This window comes from Syngnathus leptorhynchus, chromosome 3 (assembly GCF_054491065.1).
Source record: "Syngnathus leptorhynchus isolate UIUO chromosome 3, UIUO_Slep, whole genome shotgun sequence".
Lineage (NCBI taxonomy): Eukaryota > Metazoa > Chordata > Actinopteri > Syngnathiformes > Syngnathidae > Syngnathus > Syngnathus leptorhynchus.
This window is the reverse complement of record NC_141197.1, coordinates 6,019,929-6,043,689: the sequence shown is the minus strand read 5'-3', so window position 1 is coordinate 6,043,689 and position 23,761 is coordinate 6,019,929. Positions and strand designations below refer to the sequence as shown.

General features: G+C 40.9%; 1 protein-coding gene across 1 annotated transcript in view; it reads right to left on the bottom strand.

Annotated features, from left to right (window-relative positions):
• otog (otogelin) overlaps positions 1-23,761 on the bottom strand; it is a 46,469-nt gene that overhangs the window by 10,035 nt on the left and 12,673 nt on the right. Inside the window, exons 19-46 of the mRNA XM_085907255.1 lie at positions 23,186-23,398; positions 22,701-22,866; positions 20,486-20,560; positions 19,991-20,034; positions 19,620-19,773; positions 17,004-17,111; positions 16,356-16,494; positions 15,425-15,559; positions 15,072-15,218; positions 14,140-14,259; positions 13,884-14,000; positions 12,834-12,990; positions 12,661-12,687; positions 12,137-12,307; positions 11,575-11,853; positions 9,064-9,181; positions 8,581-8,660; positions 5,700-8,137; positions 5,316-5,493; positions 5,072-5,223; positions 4,901-4,990; positions 4,591-4,783; positions 3,157-3,377; positions 2,880-3,018; positions 2,013-2,201; positions 1,726-1,935; positions 1,530-1,634; positions 698-802 (exon numbers count right to left, since the gene is read on the bottom strand). Of these exons, the coding sequence (XP_085763381.1) occupies positions 698-802; positions 1,530-1,634; positions 1,726-1,935; positions 2,013-2,201; positions 2,880-3,018; positions 3,157-3,377; positions 4,591-4,783; positions 4,901-4,990; positions 5,072-5,223; positions 5,316-5,493; positions 5,700-8,137; positions 8,581-8,660; positions 9,064-9,181; positions 11,575-11,853; positions 12,137-12,307; positions 12,661-12,687; positions 12,834-12,990; positions 13,884-14,000; positions 14,140-14,259; positions 15,072-15,218; positions 15,425-15,559; positions 16,356-16,494; positions 17,004-17,111; positions 19,620-19,773; positions 19,991-20,034; positions 20,486-20,560; positions 22,701-22,866; positions 23,186-23,398 (6,270 nt within the window). The remainder of the gene's footprint in view (positions 1-697; positions 803-1,529; positions 1,635-1,725; positions 1,936-2,012; positions 2,202-2,879; positions 3,019-3,156; positions 3,378-4,590; positions 4,784-4,900; positions 4,991-5,071; positions 5,224-5,315; positions 5,494-5,699; positions 8,138-8,580; positions 8,661-9,063; positions 9,182-11,574; positions 11,854-12,136; positions 12,308-12,660; positions 12,688-12,833; positions 12,991-13,883; positions 14,001-14,139; positions 14,260-15,071; positions 15,219-15,424; positions 15,560-16,355; positions 16,495-17,003; positions 17,112-19,619; positions 19,774-19,990; positions 20,035-20,485; positions 20,561-22,700; positions 22,867-23,185; positions 23,399-23,761) is intronic.

Here is a 23,761-nt window from a genome sequence, read left to right as displayed (position 1 = left end):
AGAAAATATTACCCTATTTACCGGACTATAAGTTGCACTGAAGTACAAGTCGCACCAGCCATAAAATGCATAATAAAGAAGTAAAAGACATACATATATAGGTTGCACTGGAGTCTAAGTCACATGTTTGGTGGAAATTTACTTGATAAAATCTAACACCAAGAACAGACATGTAATCTTGAAAGGCAATTTAAAATAAAAATTGAATAGAGGAGGCAACAGGCTAAATAATAGTACGGTATGCTAACGTTACATGACACGTAAACAACAAACTGAGAAAGTGCCTGCTGTAACACACTCAGTTATTCAGATATTTATAGCATAAATAACATGCTAACAAGTTTACCAAACCATTCGTGTCACTCGAAATCACTAAATCCAATGAAATCTTCATCCTCTGTGTTCCTTTTAAACAACTCCGCTAACTACGGAGGTAGAAGATGTGTCTTCTATGTGACTCATTGTCAGTTGCAGTTCCAATTATTCCACGGGCCTAGAGCGCCCTCCTGCGGTTTAGTGTGGAAATAACATGTGAAATGATATAATAATGTGTTAATAATTTCACACATAAGTCGCTCCTGAGTATAAGTCACACCCCCAGCCAAACTATGAAAAAAACAGCAACTTATAGTCCGAAAAATACGGTACTTGTTGGCTACATTAGTTTAAAAAACAAATATAATTGTTTGATACTTACTGCAGATGTGAGTCAGGCAGCAACTGTCATGAGTTCTGGTCGCGACCAAGGACTGGTCACTTCTACAGGTGGGAACATCTGCCTCACAACTTGTGGGATCACACTCTGTAACCAATGTGCAATTGACATAATGCACTTTGCACATGTGCAGATCAGTGATTCCCGAATGTGCCATGAGCGATACGAGTATCACAGGAAATTATCCATATTTTACTTAATTCATCTGAAAATTATATTTTATATAGTCCCCGTCCAGCAATGTATAGTGAAAAATAGAACAAGTAACTGATCTCCCATTAGATGCTCAAGGGCATAAACCTGCATAAGCCATTCCTGTTGAGTTCTGTAATGCAGAAATTTGGGCCGGGTAGTATGCCCTTAAAATAGAAATTTCACAAAATTAACTGTTCCCATTTTACTAATTTATTCCCTTCACTTGTAGAAAGAACAAATAGCATTCTTCAAAACCTGTTAAATTATTAAATTTAATACATACAAATTTTAAATATTTAATTATTGTAATTATTAAATTATATGAATTATTTCTTTCTCCAGGGATTTGCTTGTTTCAAACAAGTTTTGAAACGTGTTTCATTCAAGTTTATTTTTCCATTCACCTTTAAGAGACTAAAAATATATTTCTTTCTGACTCCGCTTTTGCGGCAGTTCGCAGCCATGTGGTTAAGGTCAGCACTGCAAGTCAGTGACGTGGTTTGTGCCATGGAAGTCTCAAACAAATTCTAATTAACTGATAAAATTGATTAATTGCCCAGCACTAGCAGGACTATATATTTGGATCATTTGGAATATTTGGCTGTTGCTGTGTACTCACCACACACATAGTCAGGGCAGCACGAGTCTTTTCTGTAGTATGACACCAGCTTCTCCCCATATTTACAGTCAGGAGGCAGGAGGTCACAATGAGTCTGATTACACACTGCGAAGTCATGTAACGTCATCTTATGTTTTTAATAACTTGATGAGCTCCATACTGCATTGGTGCTGGACACACTCCTCTGTAGCCTTACCACAGACTTTACGGGGGCAGCAACTGGTGTCATCTGCCAGGCTGACGACCACCTCTCCTGCTCGCTGGCACACAGGCGCCGTCGTGGTGGAACAGTTGTACTCCACAGGGATGACCGTGTCCTTGTCGCAGCGGTACATGCAGCAAGAGTCCTTTGAGGCCTTCCACACCTCACCGTGTGCACGTGGAATGCCAGAACTGTCAGTGCAGGCTACACAAATATCACAATTGAGCAAGCCAAGTGCTTACATGGCATATTCCATACAAACTGCTATTAGGGACTCTTACCACACTTGTTGGGGGGTATGCAGAGGGCAGTATATGGCCGATGGAGAAGCGTTCCTTCCGGGCAGGCACAACCCTCAGTGAGGCCTGAACATTGGTCTGGGTCTAAGTCAGAATTCTGGTTTGGACATGACTGAGCTGTGCAGACTGGCAGACAGGCATGATATCGCAGCGTTTCAGGGCACATGAAGGCTACAGGAAGAGATACACAAAAAGAATGCACTGGACAATGTTTCCAAGTGAATTCTGTAGCTGCACAAAACTGTCTTTATGCATTTTTTTTTAACAGATTAAGGCATACAAATGTGATACTTTTTGACAAGTTTTTAAGGCCACTTTGATATATTTTCATTGTGAAGACCTCTCATTTGGATTAATGACGCCAAGAGAAGCAGGCAGTGTGGGTTTGTAATCATACCACAATAATTTAAGATAACATTTTGCATTGAAATTCTTTATACTCTATATAAAATAATTATGAAATGGCTGCAATGATTGCAATTTTCATGTATCACTGAAAGGAAAGGAAATAAGTCATAAATTGTTGCACTATAAATTGTTAGTTGTTCTACCCAATTGAACAACTACAGTATATGCCATTTTGAGACCACCCCATTTTGAAAGGTACATTTACAATTTAAATGTACTATTTGAAAATAATTAGGGATTTTTTTCAGAATTTTGAAAAATCAGAAAATACATGTGTATATGACCTAATTCCTGAGACAAATGCATTTTAAAAAATCCAATTATGGTATAGGAAAAAAAAAATAAAGAAAAACAATGACAAGGGGATTAGAAAACCCAATTATGGTAAACAAACACATTAAAATGACTGAAGGTGAATGTGTTTTGAGGATTCAGTCTTACGACAGTAATCTGGTCTCCTCCACTCAATACAGACATTGAATTTGTGGCAAGAAGCTACGTAGGCAGCCAGTGCCACACACTGGTTGTTCACATACTCCACATCTTGGACCCAAACCTCACAAAAGGTACTCGGGGAAACCTAGACAAATAAAAACATGATTTCATTCTTCTTGGTAATCAATTGATGTCATAATGTGGTCACCTGTCTGACTGGCTAATTTGTTTTAGGCTGAGAAGCTACAATTCTGTAAATCATTTACTTAATGTGTGAACCTACAAAGGCATGGCATGGGAAGAAGACAGGTTTCTGCACCATGACCAGGCACCGTGAGCAGTCACTAGTGGAGCAGTTGAACTCTCTACGTCGACTGTGACTGACATAGCTAGTAGTGTTGGGAACCTCCCAGCTACTGATGAAGAGCGATGGATCCACGCTCCTCCCCACAGTGGTGCCATTGGCCAGAGTCAGGTCATTACTTGGATCTCCATCACAGAAACCTACAGGGTGAGTGTGGGTGTCAATGCAGAAACACATAAAAGCCTAATGACATATAACAATAATAATAATAATAATAATAATAACAATAACAATAATAATAGGGGCAGCACAGTGGGTGACACACTGGTTAGCACGTCCGCCTTACAGTAAATACAGTGCGGATTTGATTCCACCTCCGGCCATCCCTGTGTGGAGTTTGCATGTTCTCCCCATGCCCGCGTGGGCTTTCTTTGGTCACTCCAGTTTCCTCCCACATCCCAAAAACATGCTTGGTAGGCCAATTGAGCACTCCAAATTTCCCCTAGGTGTGAGTGCGAGTGCGGAGGGTTGTTCGTCTCTGTGTGCCCTGGGATTGGCTGGCAACCAATTCAGGGTGTCCCCCGCCTACTGCCCGATGACTGCTGGGATAGGCTCCAACATGCCCGCAATCCCCGTGGGGACAAGTGGTATAGAAAATGGATGGATGGATGGATGGATGGATGGATGGATGGATGGACGGACGGACGGACGGACGGACGGATGGACGGACGGATGGATGGATGATAATAATAAAAATACATGATCCGTGTGCAAATCTGGTCCTTGAGAGCCGCTGTCCTGCCTGTTTTGCATGTCTTCCTCATCCAACACATCTTATTCAAATGATTAGCTCATCAGCAAACTCAGATAATTGTCCTGATCATTTGCATCAGGTATGGTGGAAGAGAGAAACATCTAATACATGCAGGATTGTGGCAGATTTGGACATCCCTGATCTAAGCACGAGTTTTCACTATTCACTGTTTTCAAGAGTTATGTGCTATATTGGCTGGTAATAAAGAGTTGTGATAACTACTAATAGATGATACATTCTTTCCTCATCAAGATGGGGGAGACCGGGGTTAATGACATATTCAGACATAGGAATCCTCTGCAGACAACTAACATGCATTATTTGGGACTTTGGGAAGAAAACTGAAATATAAACCCACATCAAGCATAGAGAAATAATGTAGCCCAGACCCTACTTGCTGTCAAGCAAGAATGTAACCATAAAGCTCTACTAAAAAAAGATTAGTCATATTCCCCTTTTTCTTGTCTTTGATTGTGATAATGTTCCATAAAAAAATTAAACTTGAATAGATCTTGGCGCTTAGATCTTTTTGTGTTAATTGATGCAAAATGAAATATGTTGGGTGCACTGCAGACTTGACTATTCAAGCCAGTTCATACCACAAAGGCCCACAGTGGGCAGCTTCTTGCTGGAGCTTGGGGTTCCACTGTCGATCACCATCATTCCAGTGCTGTGATACCACTGCAGCTTGAGACCAGTAGGGCTTCGGATCAGATACATGTTGCCCGTGTCGTAGATCTCAAAACCAAGCTTTTTAAAACGAGGCCTGGCATATCGTGAGTTGACATACAGCTGCAGGAATAATGTGCAATTTGTTAGTGTTAATAGTTCGTTTTCATACTGAAGCATTCCAGCCCTCATGTTTGAGCTACTATACGTATAAAGAACAAATAATCCACTTTGTCCTACCCTCCTCTGGAGCCTGTCGATAATGATGTGGTCGAAATTATGGGTAATGTTGAGTGTTACCAAACATAGGTTTGTAAAATTCCACCGAAGCTTTAAAAGACATTCACATTTAAAAAAGTTATTTACATCAAATTGACAATAGGGTTTTCTTTTTGTATGACAATGGCTTACTTGTGAGTCTGATCCAGCAGGGCATTCCTGTACCAGAACACTGACCGTCTCATTGGTTAGCTGACTCACTATGAACCAGGCAGCTTTATAGATGGCAACACTATTTCCGTCAAATGTGATCACATTCAAATCTGGAAACACAGAGCAGCGACCTGCAACAGAAACCATGAAACAGTGACATCATAAATCTGCTTACTCAACTCTGGATTACGTACGTATAAATCAATCATTGTGTTTTTCGTACATGGACAGTCCCACTGGGGGCAACATTTGTCACCATTAACCAATATGGCAAAACCAAGAAGGCCACAGTTCATCGGCTCAGAGGAGAAGGAGCAGCTTTGGGACTTATTGAACAAGACGAGCTGGCTGTCCACACAGATGAACTTGGTGCACTCATCAACAATCTCTGCATATGGAGGCTGATTTAAAAACATAAACAGAGTAGGAACATTACAATCTTGTGCGGTTTGTTCATCAACTGCAAAAATAATGTGATACTTTTTGTTTAGGAATTATTTGCTTCCTTTTCCATTGCTGTTTAATCAGTTAAATATATTAGAATAATCTAGGACCAGGAGTCAGGAGTGAAAATGGTCAATAAATGGATGTTGTAAAGTGAACCCACCGTACACATCCTTGTGATTGATACAGCTGTGGTTGTTACACTATCTGATGTAGGCTTGGATTTTTCCAATGTTGTTACACCAGGACTGGTATGATTCATCCTATCCAGCACAGTTGTTTGGACTGTTCTGGTTACAGGAATAGACGACATAGCAGGAGTAATAGCAGGTCTCTGAGTCTGGATGGTTATATCAAGTGGTGGAGATGTTACTGGTTGGGAAATGCCTGGTGCCGCTTCAGATTCTGTGGTTGGCAGGCCAGAGATTGGTATGGTTGCCTCAGGCATAGGACGTGGGGCCACTGAGGTGGGCATTGTTGTTGTGTCTGCAGGGGTTGTTGTGCTCACTGAGGTGGTTGGAGATGGCGCTCCAAATACAGTTGTTTTACTTGGCTGTGGCATGACTGTTGGTGAACTGCTTGTTTTGATGGTTGCTGTCAGCGGTCTTGTTTCTATAGTTACCCTTGCAGTGACTGGACTCTCGGTTGATGTGATTTTGGGTGTAACTCTTGTTGTCACTGGAACTCTCTGTGTAGGTCTAACAGAGGTCATCTGTGTGGTTGTAGTTGTAGTTGTTGCAGCAAATGTAGATCTTACAGTTGACCTAAGCTGTGTGGTGACCTTGATAGGGAAAGTTGGTTTTCTTGATGTTGAAGACGTTATGGCAGGTAAAGAAACAGATAAAATTGGCGTTGTTGTGTCTCTTGTAAATTCCACGCTGCTTGTTACTGGATGCATTGTCACAGCGACTGGTTGTACTGTATCAGGCCTCAGGGTGGTGGTTACAGTGACAGGTCTTGTAGGCCCTATGGTGAGAAAAGTATCAGGAACTTCGGGTTTAGGGGGATGCACTGAGGTAAGATGTGTCTTGGTTTTAAATTCTGTAGTGGCCATCCTGTGAAATGTAGTCTTAGCAGTTGTAGTAGTGTCTGCAGTCGCTGTAGCAGAGGTGATGACTGGCCTTGGCACTGGAAGTCGAGGTACTTCAGTTGTTTTAGTCAAACTGACCATATGTGGAACAGTTTGGGAAGTGCGCTGTGGTGTTGTCTTTTTTGTATGAGTGTACAACTGGCTGGAAGAGGTAAGGAAATAGGGAGGATGCCATGGTTGTGAGGTCTGCGTAGTGGAGCTTGATGATAGTGGAGGAAGAACGGTCTCCTTGGGACTAACTGGTGGGACAGTTGACTTTGCAGATAAAATTGGACTGGTGGCCACAGTGGTGGCTACAGCTATTGTTGGAGGTCTTGAAGTTGAAGATTGAATGGAAGTAGACCCGGGAATTGTGGCTGTAAACTTAGGGGGTGGCTGAGCAGTCAGTAATATGGTGGCAGCAGTTAATTTGGACAAAGTAGATTCGAGTACGGTTGTTGTTTTTGTAGCTGATTGCCGGTCTGAGGCTGCCGACGTAGGACTGGGATCAGTTGAAGTCCAAGGAAAATGGACTGGTAATGATGTTGGTAGCTCAGGAGCAGCTGGGGTGGTTAAAATTACCCTCTCAGTGATGAATTCAGCAACGGGGAGAGTCATAGTCTTTGGACTAATGAACTGTGTTGTGCTGGTTTTAAAGGGTTCAACTGGAGTGACTGACTCTGTGGTTGTTGGTGAAGTGACTGTTGAAGCGGTTGTTGTTTTGAAAGGAGTTGGTGCAAACAGGGAGGAAGTGGTTGAAGAAGTTGTACTTAGTAAACCAGGAGTGGCAGGTGCGATTGGGGACATTGGAGGAGTTCTCCCTAGTGTTAAAGGCTTTGTGCTCCTAGATTCAGTGTATGTAGTGTCACTAGATCTGGGTAGGGTGGTCCGGGCTGTCACTGTTGAAGTCTTTGAAACTGCCGGCATATGAGAAGTGGTTCCGAATGGGAACACCACAAATGGATGCTTTGTCTCTGTGGACTTCTCAGTGGCAAGCGGAAAAGCAGATGTTGCCCCCTCAAAAGAGCTAGTGGTTGATGTTGTGGTGGGCGTGGCTTTTGTGCTGACGTGAGGATGGAGGGAATCAGTGGGCTTGGTGGAGGAAGTTAACCAGAAAAGAGAAGTGATTACAAAGGGAGTACTACTAAACCTGATGGTGCTAGATCCAAAGGGGCTGATGGTGGCACTCTCAGCAGCGGTATGGTCTTTGGTAACTTTTAGAGTTGACAGAGGTTCATCCACTTCAGCCCTTAAAGTTTGAGGCAATAGTACAAGAGGTGCTGCTGTTTTGGAAGGTTCAGGAAGTGCAGCAGGTGAGGGGATGGTTGGTTGAGTTGACTCATCAGAAATTGGTGGGGGTGTGCTCACGGCAGGAACAGTGGTGGTGATTTTGGTGGTTGGAGGAGACCAAGAAGGGGCAGATGGAGCAGTGGTGGACTTGAGTGATGCAGTGGTCGACGCAGAGGATATAGTCCCAGAACTTGGTCTGGCACTGGTTGGAATGATGGGCAAAATAACTGGGGCTTTGATACCTAAACCCAAAACCATGAAGAGCATGTAAGAAGATAATGTTTACACACTATGATATACCACTGATAGTTTGTATTCATTTCAGAGTGCTAGGCTATAATAAACCAAATTGTGACGAAGTAGAGCATGGGTAGGCAACTCCGGTCCTCAGGGGCTGATGTCCTGCATGTTTTCTATGTCTGCCTGTTGCAACACACTTGATTCAAATGGTCAGAAAATTTGCAAGGTCTGTAGAAGCTCGATAGCAATCCTGATCATTTGAATCAGGTGTGTTGCAACAGGGAGACAGAAAACTTGAAGGACACCAGCCCTTGAGGACCAGGGTTGCCTACCCCCGATATAGAGGATGACCACTTCATTTAGCAATGCGGTCAAGTATTGCAAATTAACATCAATACTTGCATACAAGAAACATATCAGTGAAATCAAGGAGGATTCTACGCACAGTCTTCAATGTAGACACAACGACGAGTAACTTCATCCAGGACCATTTGTGGGGGGCAGACAGGAAGGCAGGCCTCCACTCTGATCAACGTACAGATCAATTAAGAAAAACAATATGTTACAGAAAACCAATCCACACTTAACCACAGATTAATAGAGCAAAGAAAATAACTTTCCTAAGACTGGGATGGAGCTTATTCTAGTTGACTTTGGGAAGAACTCAAAACGCCATACTGGTCACCAGCCAATCACAGAAAAACAAGCATTCATACTAACTAACTAGCATTCACACCTTTGGACAATTTGAAGAGTTTGTCGGTCCATGCATTTTCCAAAACAATAACGCATAAATATTTTTTAAATGTGGGAGAGTACCTGGAGTAAACCCACGCATGCAACACTCAGTTGCTTACTTAGATGATAGTAACAAAAATATGCCTCCTGACTAGGACGGTCGCCGTGAACGAATTAGATAAGGTCTCACTGTGGGATGGCAACACAGGCTTCCGCTGATGGGTCGCTGCAGGTTTTGAAACACGGGCTGACGCAGGAGTCATATCTCCACTGGCACTGTGGACGAGGCAAGTCATCTGGGCCAGAGCCTCATGAAAAAGACAAACCATTTATTGAAATTTTGAGCATGCAAAAAGAGACACAAAACAGACTGCGCCCACAAACTGATGTGGATGCTGATCTACTAACCGGGTGCAACCAGGACTGTGTCTGCCAAACAAGTGAAATTACCACACAGTTATCTTTCTGCATTGTGGGAGAAGTACTACTGATTAATTCATCATGCCAATGTGATTTCTCGAACCTTAGACAACTGCCATGGTTTATATCTTTAAATTGAGCGTCTGCAAGTGCAAATGAGATGGATGGGTAAAACTGTTCTTTAAATATGGGATACAATCTGTCTGCCTAGTGTGCAAAACTATCTTCACAGATCTTAAAAGCCTCGCTGCGGTTATCCTCGCATGCAATTCCCTAATAAAGTGGCCTTATGAATGCACAGGGCTCAGTCACCCAAGGAGAATTTATTGCTTTAACTCCGGAGCGAGTTATAGTCCAGAAGATACGGTAATTGTAATTTTGTCTCATTTCTGTATGCATAAATATTAAGACTTAATATTTTTAAAGGAAGACAAATGGTGCACTGGTTTTAGCTGCAATAAAAATATAGCCAGACGTGTTGACTTTTGACCCCAAGGAGCACTGAGACCATTTGAACCCGGTGTCAAGACATCATGGTCAGTTGAGTGAAGCCTGAAAAACCCAGTGAGGGAAATAATTCATCACCTCAGTTTGACCTTCATTTCTGTCATCTCATAAATAATACACTGCTCCAAAAAATTAAAGGAACAGTTTTTTTTTATCAGGGTATGGGATGAATTCAATGACACTTTTCTGATAAGGTTTTGGTCAGGCACGTGGCAGAGGGAGTTGTTAATCACTTTCAGATGCATTGGTGTTGATGGAATTAACAACAGGTACACTAGAGGGGCAACAACGAGATGGTCCCCAAAACAGGACTGGTTTTGCAGGTGGAGGCCATTTCAAGCTCCCCCCTCTTCATCTTTTTAAACTGTTTTTCCACAAGTGTTGGCTTTAGCAAGAGTCATTATCACGACTGGACGCATGAGGCGAGTTCTTAACCCTCCTGAAGTTGCGCAGATTGTCCAACTCCTCCAGGATGACACATCCATGCGTGCTGTTGCAAAAAGATGTGATGTGTCTCCCAGTACAATCTCCAGAGCATGGAGGAGATTCCAGGAGACCGGCAGTTACTCTAGGAGTTACAGGGCCGTAGACGGTCCTCATCCCATCAGCAGGACCGATATCCGCTGCTTTGTGCAAGGAGGAACAGGTTGAGCACTGCCCGAGCCCTGCAGTGTGCCCTATGCTCACTACTCAGCACCGTGGAGCTCGATTGGCCTTTGCCATAGAACACCAGAATTGGCAAGTCCGCCACTGGCGCCCTGTGCTTTTCACAGATGAGAGCGGGTTTACCCTGAGCACCTGTGATAGACGTGAAAGAGTCTGGAGAAGCCAAGGAGAGCGCTACACTGCCTGCAACATCATTCAGCATGACCGGTTCGGTGGTGGGTCAGTGATGGTCTGGGGAGGCATTTCCATGGAGGGACGAACAGACCTCTACAGGCTAGAGAACGACAGTCTGACTGCCATTAGGGATGAAATCCTTGCACCCATGGTCAGACCCTACGCTGGTGCAGTAGGTCCTGGGTTCATCCTGATCCACGACATTCCCGGCCTCATGTGTCAAGAGTATGCAGACAGTATATGGAGGATGGAGGAATTGACACAATTGAATGGCCCTCACGATCACCTGATCTAAACCCGATAGAACACCTTTGGGACATAATATTTCGGTCCATCAGACGCCGCCAGGTTGCTCGTTAGTTTTTGCAGGAGCTCACTGATGCCCTTAGACAGATCTGGGAGGACATCCCACAAGACACCATACGTCGTCTCATTAAGAGCATGCCGCGACGTTGTCAAGCATGCATACAAGCATGTGGGGTCTACACAAGATATTGAAAAGAGTTTTGAATTGCAGAAATTGAATTCAGACAAAATGGACGAGCCTGCCACATCATTTTTTTACTTTGATTTTTGGGGTGTCTATATACTGAGCCCTCTGTAGGCTGAAAACTTTTATTTCCATCAAAAGATGTGGCATCCTTTTGTTCCTGAGATATTAAACTGTCCATATCAGTATAGATATCCAACTTTTTTTTCACCATTGAAATCTGATGTTTTCAAAGTGTTCCTTTAATTTTTTTGAGCAGTGTATAATTACTGATAAGCCTGCTGAGTTTACAACAAAAAGAAATTAAAGTCACTCCTGTGATTTCTTTTAACATTGTCTTTGCCTGTGAATATGTGTCGTATATTATTGACTGTCATTTCCTCACATTGTTCAATTGGTTTTGGTGTTTCATCATAGGTCTTGTAGCGAGTCAGTGAGTAATACCTGCGAGTTTGAAAAGAGTGGCCTTGCGGAAGCTGTCTGTGTAACGATATTTGAGCAGGTGGAGGCGAGGGAGGGTGGCATGTAAGAAGAACCCAGGCTTTGCGTGGGACTCCAGAGAGTCATAGCCTGAGACCCAGGTGTCTCTGTGGAGCACAAAGGTGGCTCGTTCCCAGAAGGCCTCGCTTTCCGCCCACTTGACCAGCTTCACCTGGCCACTGGGGCTCACGTACAGAAAATAATTGGGTCTGTGCGCTGCCTCAAAGGATATCCGCGATGTGTCTGAGGGGAAAGAAATAGACAAATTCTATGCCACCGGTTTTCTGGAGCATTTTGTAAAAGCAAAACAGTATATTGGCTGACATTGTTTCCCACTATATTCTGAAGAATTCAAGATCTTTCATCCATTAACTATATACCACTTATCCAATTCAGGGTTATGATAAAAATTGAAACAAAACTGAGAAAAAATCCTAAGAGTGAGCTCTTGCAATGAACTGTTGATCCTGACCATTGATGACTAGTCGTTAAGGTGAAGCCTGTTGAGTTAATAAGAGACACCCACCATGTGCTCGGGCCTTGCTCAGGCCTGGTGTCATCATAAAGTGTGAGAGGGTGTCGGCGGTGTCACTGACGTTTCCTCGCTTCACAAATACTGAGCCGCTGGACCTGCTGGCAACAAGCACCGAAGTGCGATCTCTGAAGGGGAGAAGCCTAAAAGGGCCTTTACCAAGAACTGTAGAAATTAAGCTGTGTTATTGCATGTTGTTGAAAAGAAATGTTTCATTAAAAAAAAAAACAACACTTAAAAACTTGTGGTTTATTCTGTGGTCATGAGAAATTTGTTGTCGTTTTGAAGGTGTCAGATTAATTGCCTAAATCAAGCATAGACGGTACTAAAAGGCATCACGTCTCTGCTACTATGCTTGCTTATCAAATCTTTTGGTTGTTTTCCTGTATATCTACATATATTCTGCCCACCTCTCATGACAACACGGTCCCCAATCGGCTAGTTTTGACATCTAACATTTAACACATTTAACTAGAACTATATTCAGATCAACAAACAAATTGGAGGGGCTGCTATACCTTTGTTGTAGAATTCACAATCAAATGCTGCAGAAAGAAGTAGAGATACACTGGTAAGTATGACTATAAAACATTTTATCAAGACTACATTTTAAGGAAATCAAATTTTTAAAATTTGCATTGTTCTTTACAAATATATGTAAGATTTACATACATGTTACTTGTCAACTTACGGCACAGAGAGGGGGCGCGCCAATCGACAGGAATACGCTGATGACAGCATCGTTGAGCGTACGCTGCCACACTAGTGCAAAAACATTCACAATCTCCTCCACGATTGCAGCCACATGTGTCTGCCAGGCAGTTCATGTAGAACCAGGTAACATCCACCTAGCAGAAAAGAAAACACCTCAAGTAGTCTATTCAAAGGACTCATTCCCCAACAGTGGTTTTGCGAAAACATAGTATGTTAGGGTTATTAATGTTTATTTTATGTGTGGGAAGCATGGTGGCATAATGGTTCGCACATCGGTGGCACAGTTTGGAGTCCAGGGTTCGAATCCCAACTCTGACCTTTCCCTGTAGAGTTTGCATGAGTTTGCAAGTGTAAATGGTTGCTCATATATGTGCCCAACCAGTCCTGGGTGTACCTTTATTCCCATCAAATTTGCACTTCATAAAAGATCTCTGTCTGTTGACATTTTATTAAAAGAAATGCAATACGCAGATCACAATATCAGTCGGACGGAGTAAGTTATTTTTATGCTATGTATCTGAATTGAATGGAAGCAAGACTAAAGCAGCCACCTATTCTACTACTGTGTCCGGCTACGCTCTTTGACTTGTGAGTGACTGTGTGGATGAGGAGCTTCCATGAACTTTAAATTGGTTACGGAAATTCATCGAATCGTTAGCGCTAAGGTTTATGCTCTAGTCATTTAGCTTTGTACGGTCCTTATATTGTCTGTTTAAAATACAACTTGAAAATGTATTTATGACAAAAGAAATTGGGGTCCAAATTGCCCCTAGGTGAGAGTGCGAGTGTGGTTGTTCGTCTCTGTGTGCCCTGTGATTGGCTGGCAACCGGTTCAGGGTGTCCCCCGCCTACTGCCCGATGACCGCTGGGATAGGCCCCAGCACGCCCGCGACCTCCGTGGGGACAAAGTGGTACAGAAAATGGATGGATGGACCAAAACGCGTTAGACGGTAAGTTGTGTAGAATCGACACGAGTAAAATCGAGATTTAGGTGTATAATGCAAGTTCATGTTGGACCACCACTTACCACTGGGTGGCAGGCCTGAAAGACCTCACTGAGCAGGACAGCACACTGCTGCTTGGCAAACGGCTCTCTGAGTGGATTCAGAGTGCATGGGTGTCTCATATCTGGACCATTCACACACTGAACACAAATCAACAATTAACATTTTTTTAACATAGCTGGATGATAAAAGGATGGTGATCATTTGGGGCATGACAGTGAGATGGCCTACCAAACTGTCCTCAAAATGCATCACAATGACAATATCTCCATGACTCACCGCAGCTGCTGTCCAACTATTTCCGAACTCTTGTGATGTTGTTGTGTCCATGTGGTCGGGTGTGCGCATCTCATTCACTGTCTTCATGTCAAAGTTTCCACATAGACCACTCAGCTTCCCCTGATTACATCAAAATTGAGCAGAATTAATCTTTGTTGAGATATGAAGTGCTTTTTCATGAACATATAAATCCAAACTAAAAATTCAAAGCAATTGAATAACCAAATATTAAATTATTATTACTTTTTGTTGTATTTGTTTTCATCATACATTGCTGTTTTGAAATCTAACACATTTTTCAACCGATGTGAAAAATGCAAATCAACAAATGAATGTACTGTATTTGATGTCCAGTTCACCTTGTTGACTGGAGTTACTTGTTGTTAATCAATTAAAAACTATTTCTGGCATGTACATGTAGTTAAGCTGCTCCAATAAGTAAACTTTTAGAGTACAAGTACTTTCTTGTCATTACTCCCAACCAACTATCAAAATGATTTCCAGCAGTTATTATATATTTAAAAAAAGAAATACATCTAGTATTTGTTGCCTCAAGTTCAAAAACCAAAACAGTAGCGACCAGCAGCATCGTGGATCTTCAAAGTCAAAGTCAAAGTCTTGTAGTCAAGGTTAAATGCACACTGTTATCTATAAATTGACAAATGCAAACAGCAGCATAGTGTACAGGAAATGGCAAGAATTGAAGTTGAACAAGTCACGATGCACAGTAAATATGAAAATCAAAAGATGACTATATATTTCCTCGTATAAATAAACTCATGAATCTCTGAAATTAAGCATTTATACTGACAATATGATGACAAGTAGAAAATTACACATTCTCTGCATGGAAACCTTGATAAGTGGCTCTCCCTTTCCTTTGAAAGCACAAACCTACCACAAAGCGTTTTGATGGGGAGTGTGCCACATACCTGCCAACGAGGTCCAACCTGAATGTGGATAGTGGTTTTACGGTCCCATAGGATGATGATGTCCTCCTCTGGAAAATGAATCACAGAGAAGTAGCCGGCAGGCCAGATGACCATCTTCTGATTCTTTCCTATGACACTCGTTGGGTTCTATAATACATATAGTAAGTATTAGGTGTGATTTGATTTGCAAGATATACAAATTTTGCCACAAAATTGACAGCTGTTGTTTATTGTAAACTAATATATTATCATCAAATATTTTTTATAGATTTTTAATATTTTTATGTGTATTTTTTTCAATAATTTTCAATATGATAATAAAGAACAACGCAAAACTAAAATATGTAACTTACAGGCTGCCCAGTGTCATCATCAAAAGCTATGAAAGATCTTCCAATGCTGATCAACAATGATTTTCTGCAGATCATGCCATTTTCAAAACAGTCGATGTTTTCTGCTATCACGCTGAGAATCACATCGGCACTGCTCTGTGCAGGAAATAATAAAGCACAGCAAAGACAATCGCTGTCAAAGTCTCAATGGATGATGTTTGAAATGTACACCATTGATAGTGATATATGAATACTGCATGTGAATTTAATTAATTGACGGCTATTTCACAGATCGCACAAAAGTGGACTGGATGAGCAAGCCAGATAAAGAACAAAGTGCAAAGTATTGGTCACAAATCAAACAATTATAAAAAAAAGTGCTGTGATTGGATAATCAACAATAATTTGGATGGAAAACCATTTTGATGGAAGTATTGACACTTACAATGGCAGGCAAACATTTCAAAGGGATCAAGGGTATTAAAATTCAATGGGGATTAAAATTAATGATGAATGATTAATTCCGGTTCACATAACCGATTTGGGTTACGTTGCTTGATCATAAACTTAAGGGCCACCGGAATCACCAAATTAGCTCAGTTATTTTTATTCTGTCATAAAGTGTGCAAATTCCTTTCTACGTCATTTATAGAAAGGAGTACTATAGAGGTCTTACTTGGTTGGTATTCTTCAAAGAATGTCTTTATGACATCTTGGTCAAACACATTGATGAAAAAACAAAAATGTCTAGTTCTTAGAATGAATGAATCAAAATGGTATATTTGGACATACCATATTTTCAAATATTTGCTTACGTTACTTTTGAGAGCTGGTTTGGATTTTTTTTTTCTAGACGCTAAGAAACAGAGTGAGGTCAAGCGAAAACTGAGAAATGAAATGAGGTGTATGGGAGTTTAAACGAAATCACAAGCCTTAAAAACACTTTATGTACCTTTACAAGATAAACTGGACAAGCACCAACATAGTCAAAGAGCAGGCCATCAAAGGTTCTGTAATGACGATCTCCGTACGTTGTGCACATGGATGGACATGGACGGAACACACACTGGAAGGTCCCATGCTGACAAATACTACAAAGACAGCAACGTTTCAGGGTCAACTTTTTGTCACTGCACTACAAAGAGTTTGTTCACATCTCTTGGCCGTTCGTTTGTCTACAGCAGAATAAAGGAAGTGAATCATCAAATGGCTGAATCACTATTCATTGCACTGATGGGCTGTCATCATCATGTTCAACCTGGATTACAAATGGAAAGAAAGCGTGAGATCACTGGGAGAAGGATTCCTTTCACCACAGCAGAAAGATTCAAAGAGCCATACAAGGGCCCACTTTGTTACCAAACCTTTTCTCCTCTGTGATAATATAATTATGATATCAGGTGGACACTTGTATTGCTATCTCATCACTTTGTATCAGATTTTAGGTCAACAAAAATTACAATTTAATTTGATCTTTTTCAATGTATTCGATACACAATGGATGAAGAATCAATGAAATAAATAAGAAAACTGGACAAACCATTTAAAAAACAACAAATTCCTTCTGACTTTAGATGATACCGAATAGCCATAAACATACCACTGATGGCAGGGGGAAGACACTTTGTCACCAGGGTAATACTCTTTTCCTTTCCACAGACAGGGGCAGGCCTCAGGCACAAAGCACTCGTCTCCATGTTTCAACAAGCTGGCAGAAAAAGGATGTCGTACAAATTATGACTGTGTTCTTCGACATCTTTCTATTTATTTCTAATATGCGATTAAGTGTTGATCAACAACCATCAAAGAGTGCTTGTAATACAGTCATTGTAAAACACACGTGTTGCATATTGTAAGCGCATGCCGTGCACCAGACATTCAGCTGGGACAGACTGGATGAAAAATAAGATTTAGAAGGTAAACTCAAAGTTAAAATGTAGTACAGTAGTTATAGAAATGAGAAATAGTTCCTACTTGGAAACTGCAACTCAGAGAGGAATCTAACTGTACCAACAGTGATTAAAAAGTTCTTTTTGATTGTCCTTTATGAAAAAAATAAGCATGCTAAAATTATTTCCCTCTTTAAGTAATAATCCAAGTTTCTATATTCAATATCTGTTGATGTGGCATGTTATATATATTATATAATATACATAATTGGGTCATTTTCTGAAATGGTCAATAGAACACTTCAAATTTTTCATCTTCATTTCCAAGATATGAAAGAATTGGAATTGGGTTGTAGAACTCAAAAGTGTAACTTGGAGCAATGGTCAACACTTAGCTGTGTTTCATTTCCACAATGTGTTCATTTTTCCAATCATTAAAGTAAATGAACAGTCCACACATACACAAAAAGAAAGAAGAGGACCAAAGCAGTCTCACAACCAGAGAGGAACTATGCCAGAAAAACGAGAGTGGCGCGAAGTTGCATGAGTGAGCACAAATGAAGAAAAAGTGGTTAGATTCACTACCCACATGAGAAATCTGGACAATCGGATTCTCACACAGCATGAGAGAGCGTTTTTTTTTTTTTTGGTCTGGTTCACTCCTCCATTTACTCCTCGCTCTGCAATGCGAAGCTGATAAGTATCTTGTAATATCAACGGCTGAGTTACATCCTCTAGTGAGGGTGCAGACAATGAAGTGACAAACTGATTGACCCCTCCTGAACCCCCCGATGCAACTGAGTAGAAAATAAAACGCTGTTAACAGTTTCCTTCATCCGCCAGCCAAGTTGTTGTATCAATGACTCACATCAAAGTCACCTACATTGGTGTTTGTATCCAAATATACGTAGAATATTGCCCAAGACAGTTTTAATGTAATTGAAGATAATGTAATTGTCATGTGGTTTATCCTTCAAACTGTCCCAAGCAAAACTTATGATGTGACAAAGAAATTATCAGAACAATTATGTTAGTGTAAACTGCAGCCTCTATTAGAATCAAACCAATCACAGTGAATAAAGTAATACTACGTTGTTTGTGGAAAAATATTATTAATGTGGTTTTATGTGCAATCTGTTAAATTGTTGTTAGAAGAGAAACATTTTAACACTATTGACTAAGAGAGACTTCTGCAGTTTTCTCAATGCTTATCTATTTATCCTGAAGTGGAAAATAACCTTTTGGGTGACCTTCGGGCCATATTCACAACAAGAGTCCTTTACAAACTACATAAAATGATGGCATCCAAGTTTTTGTCATTTTAAAGGTCATCTTGGTTTACTGGAGTGAATGACTCACCCTGCTAAATGAAGACCAGGAGCTGTTTGTGCACCTGGCTAACCTTTTCTCTGTGTAATGACGTTAGCAATTAACACTGTTGGAACTCATGGCCTCTTGCTGGGAAGGGGCAAGTTTGGCATTGAGAACTTTGAGGACATGCATTCACAAATAATATAGAGGCGAAAGACTATAATTTTCACTTTAGATGAATGACATTCTTGGTATATGGGGAAGCTGTTATACAATATCCTCACTTCCCTTACATTTTTTTTTCTCTGAAAAAGTTTAGATTTTTTTACAGAATCGCAAGCAAAAGTTAAATTGTGGCCATAATACACTGTATAAAATACCTGCAACCTTTGGGTTGTAAAAAATATAGGGGCTTTTTTTTTTCCATTCGCATCAGCCCAAGGTTTCTTTATCAGGTTTCCAAGTTTTTTGCCTCATATATACCACATGAAGGAAAATGATGCATACAGAGCTGTTTCTCTGATATTCAATAAATTACTCTGCCTACCACTGAAGACAATGGATGAGTGAACAGTTTGTCATTAAATATAAATAATGAGGTTACACTTCTATGCATTTCCTATGCCCTGTCTGAAGATGAGTGCTCGCTGGTTGGCTTGGTTTGGTTTGATTTATGTAGAAGTTCCTCACCCTAGCACAAAACAGTCTGCATCTGCCAGTCATCCCTGCAATCGGTTCAAAGGGGTCATTAAGTTGGATACATTTCTTTAACTCCTGCTAGTGTGTACTGTTATCATGATGACTTTTTGCTTGGTCTCACAGAACAAAACCACTTAACCCTCTTTTTGGGCATGTAGCCAGTCTGGATTATCGGGATCAAATAACTGGAGGCCCTCATTGGATGGCGATGATGACGTTAGTTTCAAAGGTTTGCCTGAGAACTGCAGTAGTCGCAATAACGGTACATTAGCCTCTAACCTCCTTGTCTTCCGTCTCCACATTCAAAACTTACTCACCCAGATGGACAAGTACATCCACTGAGACATGGCTCATGTGCTGAGCAGGTCAGGTTGAGGAGATAAGATTCACAAGTACGCTCACAGGCCACACCTTGTCCATTCTCATCCTCAGAGCAGTTGTGGTAAAACTGACTCTCAGGACATAACCTGTCTGCATGAACAGAACAAATCACAGAAGATGTTAAGAAGAGGAATGCATCTGTAAATGGAAGTAATAATGCATGAATTTTGTGGCCCAAAAAGCTTTAGATACATTAGGCGATCTAATGTAGGATTAGAAAGTGCATTTCTAAAATATTGCATTTTTTATTTAAACCCTTTATAAAGCATTATCTTTGTAAAGGCAGTGATTTATAATTTATACTTACCACCATCGGTTGTTTGTGACACAAATTTACCATCCAGACACAGCCTAGAAGGACAACAAGAGAAAAGCCACAATGATGATGAACATTAGGACACCTGACAAGACTTATTAAAAGAAAAAAATGGAGGCAGTCTGTGTTTTGAAGCATCCAACACTAATCAAATGCAGGATCTACATAGGTAGAAGAAGTATTATGAGAGATTTTAAAATGAAATGCCTTCTAAATATGTGTCAAGTGGGACTGACGTGAAATGAAATGAAACCTCATTGAAACACTGTTTTTGTTTTACTGAGGAAATCTGACCTGCAGCAAAGAATCCTCTTAAAATCCAATGACACTAACTTCATATATGATCCTCCCTTAGTCATTATATTTTAAAATTAAGCTACCATATGGTATGCAAGACTAAGAAAAAACAAGTGCTGTGTGTTATCTATGAGGTGTAGTTCCATTTTAAACATGGAGGAGTGGCAGTGATGGAGAGGAAGATCTTACTGAACACCTGCTGATGTCATGATCACGTCTCCTGGTTCGTAATCAGCACCGAGGAAAGTGCAGGGACACTCATTCCTGCAATATTACCAGAAAACAAACAAATAGCACTTCAAATTGAGTTGAACAATTGCCAAGAAGGTCTTCTTTGAAAATGAACCTTGCCAAATAACTCACTGGAACAATTTAGCGTTAGCAACAGCATCACCTCCCATAGAGGCCAATTTTGATGCTGCTTGCCACGAAAATGGCCATTCTTTATTTTATCTTGGAAAGTGCTTGTGATCATTTTACAGTTTTAGTCATATGACAGTGTACCACTCGCATAGCTGTCATACATTTTATACTGCGTAGGCCTGTCTACGAAGTTACCCACAGTCACAGGCCTTAGGGTTAGGGGTGGCTTTACCTCCTTTTTCACCCTCATTCCATGCTCCAATCCCACCCACAGCCCCTCCACCCCGGGGTCAGTGTGTTCCCGTGGCTTGGGACGGCTCTCGGGGTGGGCTGCACCTGGCCACCCGCCTTAGGGATAATCAGAAGGGGGTGAATCGGTTTTGCCAGAACACCCTCGTTTACCTCACTGGGTGGTCAGGCTCTAAGGTCATATAGTCTGCTTGATTCACGTCACACAGGTAGCACGCACACAGAAAATCACAATATTATCACTTAGAGTCACTGCATGACTTTAACCAAATACTAACAATCAGGAACTTTGTATTTTGGTAAACCTCATATTTAGTGCTGTATGAAATTTGAAAGAAATGTTCAGTAACTGCAACCACAACTGTCCTGTGTATAAATCCAAGGAAAATCAGTATAGTGTCAGTCTTTGTGTTGCCTGTGAAAGGTGAAAGGCGAATCGCAACCTTTCTTTGATAGGTTTTAGCTCATAATAACAAAAATATGTTTCATTTTATTATTATTTTGTTTCTTGTGTAAGTTCAAAGTGAGTGTGTAGAAATGGCTCACCCCACTCGGATAGAAAAGGGCCTGAAGGCCAAGCCAACATGCCAACCTCAACTTTGTCTAAATGTTTTATGTATTTAGAAAAAAACTATCTTGTCTTTCATCAATAAATTGCCATGCATGTAACTATGGTATGTATTATTATAATTACGAAGTCCTGCAGACATTTCAAATTAAATTACGAGTGGTCGTTAAAATCACACCTACACACTATAACAATTTTGTGCACCAACCACCATATTAGCCATTTCTAGTCAGGATTATATAGACGAATAGATAAATGGGAAGTATAATAATATTGACAGTGATTTATAAGGATATTGTGATGGCTTATAATACGTATATCCAGTGCGCAAAGTACATGAAACTGTATTTATGTACAATATTATCAAGCCAAATTTTCTTGGTAGTCTTCCTTTTGCCATGCAGGAAATAAGAATGTTGCTAACATTAGGACCACAGTTGTCATTGTTGCCAAGTTCTAGAAGGGTCATATAAGTCGTGAGATATAATGAGACACAAGTCGTAGCTCTTGCATGCTACCTACTTAAAATAGTGTACACAACCGCATATAAAAAAAAAGCCACACTTAGACTTCTTGGTTATTGTGAGGGCTGGACTGAGGGAGGCCGGATGTGGCCGGTACCCGGGTCATTGTTTGCCCAGGTACATTTGTAAACAAACAGTTACTGCTATTGTTCAGACACTTTATGAGTTGCTTGATGTTATAAAATGTTCAACATGAGGCATTTCCAAAGTTAGATAAAATTCAAGTTGATCTCTTCTTTGGTAAATGGCAAGGCTTTGTGACATATGGTCCACAAATTGGCCTCTGTCTTACAAGTTCTCTCCCACTGGTTATCAGATATCTGTGTTGTCTCGACCCTAAGTGGGACTGAAAGGGGGGTTTCACGGTCACTTCCTTGAAGTAACTCTATCACATAGTAAGCAATGCTGTAGAGGGATGTAAAATCGTGGGACAGTTAAGAACAAGTAAGCTTGTACATCTCCTATGGCAAAAGAGCCTGAAAGGGAGCGCAGACTGATTGGGCTCTCAAAAAGTCCGGTTTCCACCGAACTCAATAGATTGGAATGGGAGGGTAAAAAAAAAAAAAGTTGAACCATCATATTAAACTGATTCCCGAACTGCTGTTAATAATACGAAACAATATTATAGCATCTTTATGAAGGTAAAGGTCCATCACATTACTTTGTCTTGATTTCTGACCCGTTCCTCAGCCAGCCTGACCTGTGCACACAGGTGTGTGTTAGCTGGTTGTAGAATAATTCCAGCGGGCAGACACAGCCTTCTTCGCACTCCCCCCCACAGTGCTGCGAGGAGGAAAGGGCGGAGCAACGGCGTTGGCAGGATGACACACACACGCCATACTGCATGGTGATGGGGCAGGTGACCGCTGCAATCAGAGTGGCACACAACATCCATGGAAAGTTTGAGCCTTTGACATTCAGCAGGCAGCTGTTTGTCTCATTTTTACTTGTGACTATATTTGCACTCAACATAATTTCCTCACAGTCATGAGGACCAGCTAATTAGACTCCAAGAAGTTTTAACATTTTTAAGAAAATGCTAAAAAAAACATTTTGGGGATATTGAAATTATGCTTATGAGGTTTATTCAAAAAATTATCACACGGTGCCTCTAATTAGGACACTAATGGTCAAGTGAAGACCATTATTTTTGTATGACAGAACACAAATATATCCAAAACTCACCACAGTCGTGTATGTGTGACCGGAAGTCAATGACTATGGAAAATCGGCGACAGTGGCGAGCATAGTGAGCCAGAGCAGAGCAAAGGCAAGTTGTTCCGCATTTGCAGGTATCTGAGCGGCACTGCTGGTGAAATGGCACTGGACTGAGGTATTCATGGCAGGGAGAGAACAGATCCCGGTTCAGAATATCACACATCTCGGATGCATAGGCCACTGAACAAAATGAAAGAAGAAAGGAGGTGATAAGATTAGGAGAAAAGATCAACAGGCTGTATAAAAAAAAAAAAACACTGACTACTACAATACATGTACATACTGTGTATGTACACTATGTGAGTTATCTCATTGCAATTCTGTATTAATTGATGATATTTGATTTATTTGGCATTAAAATATGCATGCATTGTACTAACTTTTTTTTAAAGAAATTTGGGATGTGTTTTTAAGTGCATACACTTAAATGCGTACTCTACTATAAACCATTTCAAACTAACTTGAATTCGTACATTTAACAAGTATTTAAAGGTCAGATCAATATTTATTAAAATTTTGAAAAAAATGTAATGAATTAACACA